Below are 12,837 nucleotides of genomic sequence, written 5' to 3' on the forward strand. Positions count from 1 at the left end.
ACAGTTTTTCAAACGTAATTTTAATACTATGTCCATAATAGCTTGTAATTAAGCCTCTTTATTAAAATTCAAAATAGACTGACTAAGTAAACCTTCTTCCCTTGGTGTGATGCTTCATTATAAGATAATAATAATTAACATAAAAAGCTCGTTGAGTTTTGGTTAGATGCACTCTGATTCCTAAGCTGATTTCAAGTGTTGTCCTGCATATTTATTTTCGTAGTATCACTAGTTCTCACAGCTGGCTTTTCAATTCACATGAAAGAATGGAAATTTCGTGGCAGGACTCATTAAAGCAGAAAAAATGAAACCAGCTTAAAGAAAACCTCTTTGCATTTCAAACTAAAGCCGGCTGGAACATCAGTAAGCTGCACTGCCTACCTGAACCCATCGGGAAATATGAATGGCTGCAGACAGCCCCTTCTGCCCCGATGGCACCGGAATGGCAGCTCCTATTGAATCGGGAATGTCACAACATAGGCAACGGACTTACCTTTGCTATGCTGTCACGTACCATATAGGACACAGTAGCCTGAAGCCACGGAGCCACACTTAAATATCCGCCAAAGCAGGGATGCTCGGTGCGACAACGCCAGGAGGTGCTGAGGGCACAACCCGCGGTGGTGCCCAGCAGGTGCTTGGCTGGGGTTACGGCAGGAGAGGATGCCTCGGAGGAAGGTGCCCGCTTGCAAGGAGAATTAGGAAAGAGCAACACCAAATCAGTCAAGGATTAGGATCTGACCTTGTGGTTCCCAGAGGGTGTGGAAGCGGCTGTGTGTGCTGGGTCATGGCAGCAGCTCCCGGCTCTGGTGGGAGCTGCGGTGTGAATCAGTGAAGTTACTTGGCCCTGCAGTCCCTGAAATTATTTCTGTCCACAGCTACTGGAAAAATGTTGATAGATGAACGTTTTCTCTTGTATAACTGCTGAAATCATGAGGATTTTGGCCCCCCAAGTGCAATCTCTGTGGCCATGTGGGCAGTGATGAAGATTTTGGTGGACACAGGGGTGCCTGCTGTTTCATGCAATGGATTACACCAGCCTGCAGCAGCTGTTTTTCACAGGCTGCTTCTGGTGTTTGTCTAGGAATAATTTGGCAAAAATACCAAAGCTGTTTATTGTGGAGTTCTTTTCTAAATGGCTCGTGGCAATTGCAGGGTAGTTTCTGCCACCTTCAATGAAATGACAGTTTCCTTTCCTGCAGAACCCCCTTGCATTGCAAGACACGCTGATGGCAAGGAAAGATGCCACAGAAGCTCGTATAGAGTAGAACGCGAGTTGTGTAATGACAGTTTCCAGGCCATTAACCTACTTAAAAGGTTAATTTGGAACAAACTCGGCACTTGAGTGGATACCGTGTTGTGCTGCCAGTTGGCAGCCTGGGCCATGAGAGTGGATTGCTGGAAGCAAAGAGCTGTTGTGGAAGAAACACAGTCAAACCTTGTGTGAGAGGTCCTGGTTACATCACTTCCCGAGTCTCCTGCTGCTTGACCTACAGTGCAGGGCTAGTGCGACTTGCGCAGAGAGCTTGCTTTTCCGAACAGTAGAATACCACCACCTGCTCCTATCTGTGCTAACAATGAGGTCTGCGAACCCAGAAATACTTCAGTCTTGTGGCAGGTTATGTTTCAAGAGTAATCAAAGCTTTTAGTATTTCAGAGGAGATGGAAAATGGATCTGTCTGATCCAGCAAACTGCCTTCTTGGTCAGGTACCCAAGTACAAGCTCAGAGGAGGCTACAGAAGCAGCAGTTAGGTATCCGGAGCTCTGCGCTCAGACCTCTAGCCCTGCAAACGTCTTAAGGGGAGCCACAGAGCTGCCCTGAGAAACTTCTAAAATATACAACATCTCTTCAGTGTAAACCTAAGTGCTTGAGGAACCAGGCAGCATCAATGGAAGAGTTTCATGTTGTCCCATCAACCCACAGAAACAGAGCTTGCTTGGACCTACCCTACAGATGTGGGACAGGTAACCCGCATGCACAGGCAGCTGTTGGCCTTTCTTTGTCATTGCTAAGACACAATTAGCACTTGCATAACTCTACCAGTCACACAGTGTCATGTTTGTTTAATCGGTCCTCACAACAGCCCTGTGAGGTAGGCCTGTAAGCTGCAAGAGCAGGATACTAAACCCTCACTTTACACTAAAGCATCAGACCTCTGCATGAGATAAGTTGTTCTCAGTCCCATTTCCTGGATGGGGAAATTCAGCAAAAACTTTAAAATGACCCGTCTGAGGCCAGCCAGGGAGCCCAGGCTTCTGATGAACTGGAGACTCCTAAGGAAGGCCTCTGTTTTCACTCATTCCAACATCAGTCCAAAGAAGAATTGAACATTTCACGTAGAGTTTTCATTTAAATTTTGAATCTATTCAAGGCATGAAATGTCTGGAAATGTACAAGTGAGCTGTTAACTTACTGGTCTGGTAAGATGTGCCTGTAATCATGCTAAAAGTATCCAGCAACCTCATATTTACAGCTACAAGCTACTTACTGGTATGTATATACATGCACAGATAACTACACACCATTTACTGCACATTGATAACCTACTTTCACAGGATACCGTTTTCATATACGACAGTTAAACTTTTTTAATTATTAAAACATTGCCACCCTGAACATAAAGCAAACATTTTTTTTCCCCCTCTGTTTGAAACAAGGTACTCTTTGTACAAACCTAGTTCTGAACCAAAAGCTTATAATGAAAATAGTCCCCGTCTTATTCCTGCTAAGTCTGTCTAAAATGCGAGATCTCACTAGCACTTGCACTTCAACATGAAGCATGGTCTCAGAGTTAGTAACTGTGTACTGATTCTTACGTCTCAAGTACTGCATGTAAGAGTTCCTCCTGAGAAGGGAGTTGAGAATTGCTTAGAAAACTGGTTATTCCTATAAAGAATTCTGAACCTTTGGAATAGCATCTGGTGAGTTTGGGGATTTCAAAGCTTCAGATTCATGTTAGCCTGAATTATAAAGATGAGCTAGCTCCTGCTTCTATTTCTGTAGTGTCAGAAACGATACAAGCCAATTTACTACCCGATTTCACGTTGTAAGGAAGGAACCCAACTTTTTGCAAGGTTATTTCCCTTTGGTCCGTTGCTGAAGATGGAGGAACTACAGGGGGTGTGTGTGGGGTGTGTGTGTGTTTTCTTTCTTTTTTCAAATGTGTCTCTAACGGGAGCTACTTATTGGAGAAGGCATTCACTTTCCCCTCCGTGGCTGTAGTCTGTGGGAGAGCTCCTAACAAAGTTCTTTGTTAGTGTTTGTAAGACTGGAGATGAGGTTTAATTGAGGGATTTGTGCTGAATGTTCTTTCGCTTTGAGTCTTAGTGCTGCAATGCTTGACGTTTTCCTTTCAACTGCTGCTGGATCAGTGAAGGCAGTAAGAGCAGGGTCTGACGGGGGTCCAGGAGCTTTCATTAGTACTGAAGCTGTTGTCATGAGAGGATTTAAAGCATTGAGAAACCTGTATTTGAAAGAAGTCAATATTATCCAAATTAAGAATTGTTTTGGAGAACAAGTACTTACTGAGTTGTAGCTTCCCCCACCCAAAGTATTAGAAAAAAAATGTGACAAATTTTCCCATTTATTCCAAATGTACATTTTGTTTTCCAGAATGTATTTTAGTTTTATTTTGCAGTATAGTGTTTTGCCCTTAAAAAAACCAACCCTCCCACCCCCCCAAAAAAAACCCCAAACCCCAAACACTTTTAACTGAAATAAATGAGATGGCCAGAATGGCATGCAGGTACCTAGAACAGCAACGATTTGCTTAACTTGCAATGTGAAATCCTTTCTAAACAAACTTTGGATGCTGTAGATCAGTAAAAAAGACTGTACTGTGAAAGCAATAAACCACCTTATAAAGATTAATTTATGTGGCTGTTTATGCAGCCAATTCATTCTGCCAAGTTTATTCCATATGAAAAGCAGCATTTGTCTGTCTTAATGTGGAACTATGATACTGGCTGTAATTTCAGCAAGAGGAGTGCCATCTTCTTTTTTTTAATATATATATATACATATAATAGGTGTGTAGAGTTATATAAACACACACATTACACACATGCTTTTATTCCCCATCTTATGGAGTGCACTAGAGCAGCAGCAGCATTTTGCTGATAAATTTCAGGTTGCTGAGCAAGAAAGCCCAGACAGCAGGTTCAGCTGAAATGAACTGCTGGAGTTCTAGGTGCCTGACTGCAGAGAATGAACGAGAGGCCAGCCGTGGGCTTGCTCTGTGTGTTGAGAGCACGTCACCTGCCAAGGGAAAAGGACTGGCTTTTAGTAGGACAGGTAAGAATCAGGAAGATCTCTCTCTTTCTCTGTCTCTCTAGAGCTGTACCACTCTTGCATACGTAGCCAGACTCCTGGTCTCCTGAGAAGAAATGTCTAAGACCTTTATTCTGTCAAATCACCTACAAGCTATGTCTGTCTGCATCTTTACGGCATACAATCTGAGGATAACGATGGAGCTGGAGCCGCCTGGATTAAGCAGTCTACGTGAAGACTAGAGTTCAGCGAGACCAAAATTTCAGCAAGTATACACAACTGTTCTTCAAAGAGCAACTATATGCTAAGTTTTTACTAGCATGACTTAAAACTAAACCTTGTTATTCCTAATCAAGTGATCCTATACAGGAATTAACTCTGTTTTATTAAGTTTATTTACCTATGGGATCATGTTTGTTGAGAACATGTGAGTATCAAACTAATAAAAATGCAGCATTTTTAAACAGTTTTGAGATTTAGAAAAAAATATAAATAATTCTATACCTTCCAAAGTGTGGATTTAAAATAGGATTTCTGAAGAGAGAAGTCCAGGTAAGGCTGCTGAGGCCAAATGGCCCTAAGGTTGAAGAACTAAAGGCTGGAGACATGGATGGCACAGCCAGTGTCGAGAGAGGCATTGACCTCCACGTGTGATCTAGGAGGGGAGAATGACTCAGTGGAACATCCAAAAATAGACCAAGTGGGTGCGTTAAGGAGATTCCTGGAACAGTCCCCAGAATTTCATTTTTTTCACGTTTCCTCCACTTTGCCCTTCTGTTTTGGAACCAGACCTTCAATAAGAAATTATAAAGGCATTAGCTGAACTTACTCTGCAGTTTGTCTTACCAGCTACTACTGCATGCAGTGACACAAGCGGCAAAACATTTACTGTTATACCAAACCCCACTTCTTTAATATTAAAGATCCATTCATAAATGCCTTAGTGGGTTTATTAAGAAATAAATCAGTTATAAATATTGTAAACTTGACTACTCCTTAGCTCTGCCCGAATAGTCCTGTAGGTTTTAAAGCCATTGCAATATATAAACCTATCACCCGAGTACTCCATCAGTTATTAAAAATTATCATTCTTCCTTTGACAGGTTATTTACTGAAAATTAATTTTCAACAAAGCCACTCCAGAGGTGGCTATTTCTATACAGATACCTCAGGAAGCAACAGTCGTGACTGTTAGAGTAATGAGGCCAAATGGTATATGCTTTTTATCTCAATAGCTGGACCATACATTTTTATACAGAGGGTTCAAAAGTAAAATGAGATTTTGTTATCTACCATGAACGCAAACAGCATATAGTTACATGAAAGTGATTAACTGACTTGCAGTGAAAGCCAGTACTAAACTAGAAAATCTACTAACACAGCATTAGGACAGGGTATCGAGCTGTTCCCAAAGGGGCTTTAGCTAGTACTGGGTTTGTGTGTATGCTGTTGGGTATAGTGCCTCTTAAGCCTGACTAGTCATTCTTTTAGCCCACTAAACATCTTTTCAAGACTTCAGTCAATCAAATCTACAGATCAGAAAACTGACTCTTTGCACTGTTATTCTTTAGCATTCACTGAGCAGAACCTTTCAGACCCAGGATGATAGCGGGCAGGAGCGAAGAGCATCAGCTCTAAAATAAGAGAGGGAGGACCTAAACCAAGGATATTTAAAAATGGGTGCTGCCGAGGTTGAACACTCAACATCCGAATGCACTCAGCTGCTCAGGTCTTCTAGCCCCCACTGCAGTGGAGGCCATTGAAGGTGGGTTCTGAACTGCATCTGGATTTGGAAGAAAGACATTAGCTGTGGCCCATAATCTGATTCAGCCATCTTGTACGTAACTACTGTTGAAATTTAGTGAGCTGCTTGCAAGCACGTTCTATGTATAATACTTGAATGCACTAATCAGGATTCAGTATTTAGCAGAGAGTGGTAATACAAGGAACAAGAGTCATTGCAAAGGCAGATTTCTGTCCTGCACGGAATTATGACTTTCTGAAATTTACTTCTCATTTAGGACAAAGGGAAACTTCAAATATGAAGGTCTTTTACCACACAACGTAGACAACTTCTCAGTTGGAACCTAGCAAAGCCACTAAAGCAAACAAAAATAATAAAATTAAATTGCAAAAATTCATGTCTTGAAAAAATTACAACATATGCTAAAAACAGTTATTCCTTTGATATTAGTATTTCTGAAATAGTAAAAAGTCTACAAAAATTTGTATTACGACAAAATCTTTGGATGCTAAGGTTTTACGGAGGCATGTTTTTTTTTTTAATGCTTGCTTTTTGTAGCTGCAATTATATTTCAGTCAAAAAATGTTTTCAAAGTTTTAAATTGCTGTTGTGTAACACCTAAAAATCAGGTTTTGGGGGTTCCCCTGCTTCACTGCTTGCTTTGATCTCAGACATGCCATGTAACCATTTCCAGTGATGTGACTTACCTTCAGGCACCTAAATAACATTAAGTGTGGAAGGGAAGCCCTCCACACACAGCAGGGTGCTGATACCCAAACCAGGGGGCTGAGGCGGGCCGCAGCCTTGCTGCCCTGAGTTTGATGTTATTCCTACCTATGTCAGTAACAATTCACTCTGTCAAAGCACTGCTGTGGGGTTCTCGGGAGCCAGCTGAAGAGTTACTGCTCTAGTTCTTTCATTGCACGTATTATCTTCATGCTGGGAAGTTGCCGTCCTCCTGGAGGAGGGATTCGTACCCCTCAGGTCATGTACGTAACACAGAATTGACTGAACAGGCAGTCGCAGAGGGAGGTGCCCTTAGAAGAAAAGTCAGAACATCAAAATTGTGAAGTTGGTACTTCAAATTCTTGAGTGCTCTGACTCATTCTCTGGCCACTTCTCCAGCAACCACAGGCTTTAAATGATCAGATGACTACAAGGGAGTATCTGAACCAGTGTAACACCCGATGGCTATGCCTGCAGGACAGTGAGGGCTCGGCGCTGGCCTGTGTTAGTCCAACACAGGGGTCTGGTAAGAAAAATCAACTTATTTAGATCAGATGACTTCAAATTGCTATTAAGCAGTAATCCCAAATACTTGTAAAAGCATCTTAGCTGAGATCTGACAGGAGAAGACCACCAACTCAAAGGTGTTAAAGTGTTTTCTTATGAAAATAAAATCCAATTAAAAAGGCAGTGAACTTATGCTGCAGATAAAGCCTTTCCTAGAAAGCCTAAAACAAATGCTGCAAAGGTATTAATTTCCCTTACTAAATCTTAGCATTGATCTTCAATCTGTTCTTCATAAGGAAGCCTAACGCAAAACAAGAGGTCTGCTTTTGTGCTTTGTCTGTCCTAAAGTGAATCTATTTGCTCACTCAAGACATGCACTTTCACTACAAAATAACTTTTTTTAACATTGCAGGTGATTTTGGGTTTGCAGCCGAACTTATTTAGTCATCTCTCGGATTTTGCGTTTATCAAACTGGAAGGAAATCCCAGCATAGATATCTAGTAATTACCTTTAGAAAAAAGCTGGCTTTCGGTTCCTTACCGGTACAAACTCATCAATGCAAGTGATAAAAGGAGCAAAGGCATGCCTCATATCTTACACTGACATGACAAACAGCTTTCAAAATTTAGTACGTACATTATAGTCATTAACATTCAGATTAGTCATCTTGAACCTTTTGTTAAGCAGTTTTCCTTTGCTTCCAATAAAAGGCTTAACTTGCCTTTACTCTATTTTCAGACACGTTCAAACTGCCAAACTAAACATAACAGAAACTGCTATACCAGTCTTAAGATTTTTATGGTATGACTGTAATATCAGTGGTAAAATACTTCGGAAAAAATGCATTGCTTAATACTCAAAGATGAGTTTTAAACCATCAAGTTTTAATTGTATGCTAAACATTACCCAGAATATTTTTGTAACTACTAGCACCACACGTATTTGAGAAAAGAAATTTAGGTCTTTTGAAAAGAAAAAGGTAAGCATATAAAATTGGATAGCTTTCATGCTGTAATTTTCTTTAAAAATGATTCCTATTTAATTGATGTAATAGCTAACAATGATAAAAAGACACATAGATGTGACTAACTGTAGCTGAACACAGGATCGTAATCGGAAAATATGACAGGGATGCTTAGATCGGTTATATTTGAAAGCTAATGTTTTAACACAGGTGCAGTTTATGGTACTGAAATACCCAAGTAATGTTTCACTCCTCACATAAAGAAAATAAAATATTCGTTTAACTTTTTCTTATTTTCCTCCCACCCTAAAAATATGAACTATGAGAAGCAGAATGGCAACAATAGATGCAAATGGTATTTGGAGAGCATTCCAACACGGCTTCAGATGATGAAAAGACCTTGCTGACTCTGACTACCCCTTTTCCAAGGGAAGGAGGAATACAAAGATTCTTGCTGCCATCTCCCTTCTTCTATACAAGCAAATAATGGGGGCTGGGTGAGGGGGGATCTCTTTGAAGTGATGAGAATACATTCACGGGCAATTTTTCTTATTATTTGTTCATTTTCAGGTAAGATTCAAAATGCAAGAGTGAGGAACAATGTAGTGGCTGGTACCCATTTTCAGCTGGCTGACAAAGGGTCTCCCCAGAGAAGGAGACCTCAATTTGAAAACACATGGAGGGGAAGAAATGGTCTGATTGCATCTGGTAAGACTAGTTTCCTGGGTTTACATGTGAGTAAATAAAAAGATACCACTTTTAATGTCAGCTGGTTTAGTCAGGTACCATGGGAGAGGTAGGGAAGTCTTAATTTCACACAGGACCATACAGAGGAACTGTGAGAATGGGTATATGAAGCAAGCGTTTGGCAATTAAGATAGCTTGGTAAGTACAGCACATCCCCACCTATATCGTAGCCTCCTCTTCCCTCCAGGCTAAGCTGCCCCCCATCTACCAGAGGACAAGCACACATCCACCGGCAGAGGCTCTATGCACTGGAAGCTCCCCTCAGCAAGCCGTGCTGACTGCGGGCTCATGCCCACGAGAGTTGTGTTAGGATACGGCAAGGAGTAGGGAGGTGCAAGGAACAGCTCTCCGCTGTTTCTTCCATCCACTGGGCATGCATCAACTCTGCTGTTTCGCTTGTTAACTCCTTTTTGACTCCACCAAACCTAGACAATTCCATTTCTTTCAGATAAAGCATTAGAAGAGCTCCTGTTTGCTGCCTACCATTGCGCCGCTCCTTCCCCGGTCCAAATGGCCTACAGAGCAAGTACTCCATGAAGTGAGTGTGACGGTAACAGGTAAGTTAACAGCTTTTCACCCATGTCCTTCCCGCTGGCAGATGCCATGTGCCATTGTCAGGTATCGGGGGTATTTCACTAACCAGAGGTTTTAGTGATTAGTGATGGTAAGGAGAGGGGAGGACACCTGATTTCCTCAAGTCCACCAGAATCCATCTGGGTATTCTCCGATGAGCCAGCTATGAAGCACCATTCATACTTCTAAGGCCTTTCTCTGAACATGGTGTGCATTACAAGAAGAAAGCTAAAAAGCTCAGGAGCTTTACAGACATTAGCTAGCGCGAACCATCGCAGATCCAGCGACTGAAATATGACAAGAAACAAGGATCTGGCATCAACAGTAACAGAGCGACACAGGAGGAAGCAGGGCTGTCACACCGAGCAGCCGCAGCTCTGTCTTTCACAAGTGTGCACACACCCAGAGTAGTTCTGCCAGTATCTGATACACAGCGCCAGCCAAATTTAGTACAATTGTCATTTCCAGCTTAAAAATACTTTGAAAGCCTCCACACCTTTTGAAACAACTTTTTTTCTTTTAAAGCTAATGTTTCTGTACAAAAAGGGAGTTCTAGCTTACACAAGGGATGAACCTAAAGGAACTGCTTCTTAAAAGGTATGAGTTAAGAGTCATTAGTCATCATAAGTTAAATAGGAGAGTTTAGAATCAGGAGAAGGTGCCGGGGTCATTTGTCGTTTAAGAAAACTGTGGGCTACGAGGTGGTCAGCGTCTGCTCTGTGGGCTGAAGCTCTGCGGGCGCTGCTGCCATCGCAGCCCGGCAAGGCCACGGGACGGCTCCTCCCGGGCAGTGCCTGGTGGCTGCGCCGGTCCCGGCCCCTTGGAGGTGTGACTGTTTTATCGAGCTAAGTTAGAGCAAGGAAAGGGTGCAAGCTACCCTGAAGCCTGGGTAAATAACTTGGGAAGCCCCACAGAACCCCTCATTTGCCTTAAACCAACTGATTTTTTTTTTTTTAAATACTGGTTTTAGAGCCTCAAATCCCAGGGGACAGTACCTGCCTGTAGACCCACGGAGCCCGCAGCAAACGCGTGTGCGGTGCCGCCTGGGACCGTCCCTAAGCCGCCGACTGCTTTCCCGTCACTGAGGTAACTTCCCCGCTCCTCCGTCCTTCGCAGCCGTCGGGAACGGACGCCGCCCCCTCCCCGGGGTGCCCCCTCCGCTCCCCGCCCGGCCGAGGGAGCGCGGCCGGAGCCCTGTGCCGGGGGGCTCCTAATCCCGGCCCCGGAGGGGGGTCGGGGGTCGGTCCCAGGCACCGGCGGCTCCCGGGAGGCGGCAGCCCCGCGCCCGGCACTCACCTGCACACGGGCCTCCGTCAGGTCCAGGCGCACGGCCAGCTCCTCCCTGCGGGGCAGCACAGCGTTAGGCGCCGCTAACGGCCCGGCCCGGCCCCCGCCCGCCCCGCCGCCGCCGGCCGCTACCTGGTGAACACGTCGGGGTAGTGCGACTTGCGGAAGGCCCGCTCCAGCTCCTCCAGCTGGAAGGTGCTGAACGTGGTGCGGTACCGCCGCTGCTTCCTCTTCACCGGGCCCGGCGCTTCCTCGCCCGCCGCCGCAGCCTCGCCGGGCGGCCGCCCCCCCCGCCCCGTCGCCACCGGCTCCTCCGCGGGGCCCCGCGCTCGGCCGGGCCGCGGCGGCGCCGCGCGCTCCTCGCCTGAGGAGAGAGAAGCGGGGAGTTACCGGGGGGTGGGTAGGGGCGGGGAGCCCCCGCCGCCCCACCGCCGCGCCGCCCCTCACCGTGCCGCCCCGCCGCGGGGCCCCGGCCCAGGATGCTGTCGATGAAGTAGGAGGTGAGGAGGTGCAGCGCCGGCGGGGCGGCGGGGGTCGCGCTCTGCATGGCGGCGGGCAGCGCCCCCGCGCCGCGCCGGGTTTTATGGGCGCGGGCAGCGCCCGGCTCCGCGCCCCGGCATTAGCATTTCATTAGCGCGCTGGCGTCAAGGCCGGGGGTGGGACGCGCTGGGGCCGGGCCCGCCGCTGCCTCCCCCCGGGCGGGCGGAGGGGCGGCCGTCGGTGCTGCCCTCGCGGGCCCTGCCCCCGCCGGGCCCTGCCCCCGGGCCGCAGCCGGCCGGGCGGGCACGTTGTCCGGGCTCCGTCGGGGGCGCGGGGCCGGGGCGGCCGCGCTGCCGTCGTGCCGGTGCCCGCCGCGCTGCCGGAGGGTCTCGCCCGGCCCGTCGGGGGCTGCGGGGGGGTCGGGGCTGGCGTTGCCCCCCGCGCCGCTGCGGGGGAGGGGGCGGCCAGGCGGGACAGCGCCCGCCCGAGCCCGACGGCGTGCGGGGGGAGCTGGCTCGTGCAGGAGAAGGGCCGTGGGCTCCCTGTTGCTCCTGCTGAACTTGAACTCGTTGAATTCAGCGTTTGAAGCAGACGGTGCGACGTGCCGGGTGCCGCAAGCACCGCGGTACGCACAGACCCATGCGAGACGGAGCCTTTGTGCCTGGAGACCTTTCATTCCGCTCCTGCTAGAATTCTGTTGTCGGGGCTGTTACGGCAACGATTCCTCACTGGGGGGGTCTGGAAACTTACTTCCTACACAGAGAGACCTCCAGCAGTTCTGTGATCTGGCTGTGGTGCCCTGCTAGCGACTGACATAAATTAGATGTCAAAATGACTTGATCCTGAGGTCTAGATTTTGGGGGATGAGAATGAAACGCTGGTTTCTAGAGAGCCTTACAGAGAGTGCAGCAGAAAAGGGCTTAAAAAACCCCAATCCCAACAGCTAAAGCCAGACAAATTTAGATTAGCAATGACACACAGATATAAAAATCTGTGTGTTTATAACTAACCTTTCAAACAACATAGCTGCTGAAGTTCTGGGTTCTCCGTCCGTCTTTGCATCCAGGCTGGATGGTTTACATATTAGCTGAAGACGTAAAGGCTGTTGAGGCAGAGATGCTGCCCAAATCTGTGACCTGTCTTACACCAAATGTCTGGCTGAATGATATTTTGCTTCCTTCTGGCATTGTAGTCCACAAAGAAAAGATTTTTTTTTCTTTTGTCCTCCTCTTATCTCTCTGGGGCTGTGTGAACGCTTTAATGCTTCTATCTTTGGTTCCTGGCAGACCTCCTTGCTGTCTCACTGCCCTGCTGCAAAGCTCTTCAGTGAGTCAGTCTTCAACTTTCCTCCTTTCACTACAAAAACTGTTTGGCCTGAAGCAATACCTTCACGAATCCATTCCTGCAGCACCTTCCATGAGAAGCTTTGGGAAAGCAGTTACGGATGCTAAGTTCTGAAAAAGTAGGCTGCCTTTGTGAGGGACGACTATACAAGGGTAACGTTTATTGAAAGGGGTTTTTCACTTAGTGTTTTCTT

The 12,837-nt window shown here is 46.3% G+C and overlaps 1 protein-coding gene across 1 annotated transcript; it reads right to left on the bottom strand.

Annotated features, from left to right (window-relative positions):
• Positions 1 to 2,054: 2,054 nt before the first annotated feature.
• On the bottom strand, positions 2,055 to 11,367 carry ESX1 (ESX homeobox 1). Its single transcript, XM_055727684.1, has 5 exons — positions 11,268 to 11,367; positions 10,953 to 11,184; positions 10,830 to 10,875; positions 4,776 to 5,062; positions 2,055 to 3,465 (listed from the first exon to the last, which is right to left on the bottom strand). Exons 1-5 carry the CDS (start codon positions 11,365 to 11,367, stop codon positions 3,240 to 3,242), a joined length of 891 nt encoding a protein of 296 aa, XP_055583659.1. The 3' UTR covers positions 2,055 to 3,239.
• Positions 11,368 to 12,837: the final 1,470 nt, after the last annotated feature.

This window comes from Falco cherrug, chromosome 15 (assembly GCF_023634085.1).
Source record: "Falco cherrug isolate bFalChe1 chromosome 15, bFalChe1.pri, whole genome shotgun sequence".
NCBI classification, from domain to species: Eukaryota; Metazoa; Chordata; class Aves; order Falconiformes; family Falconidae; genus Falco; species Falco cherrug.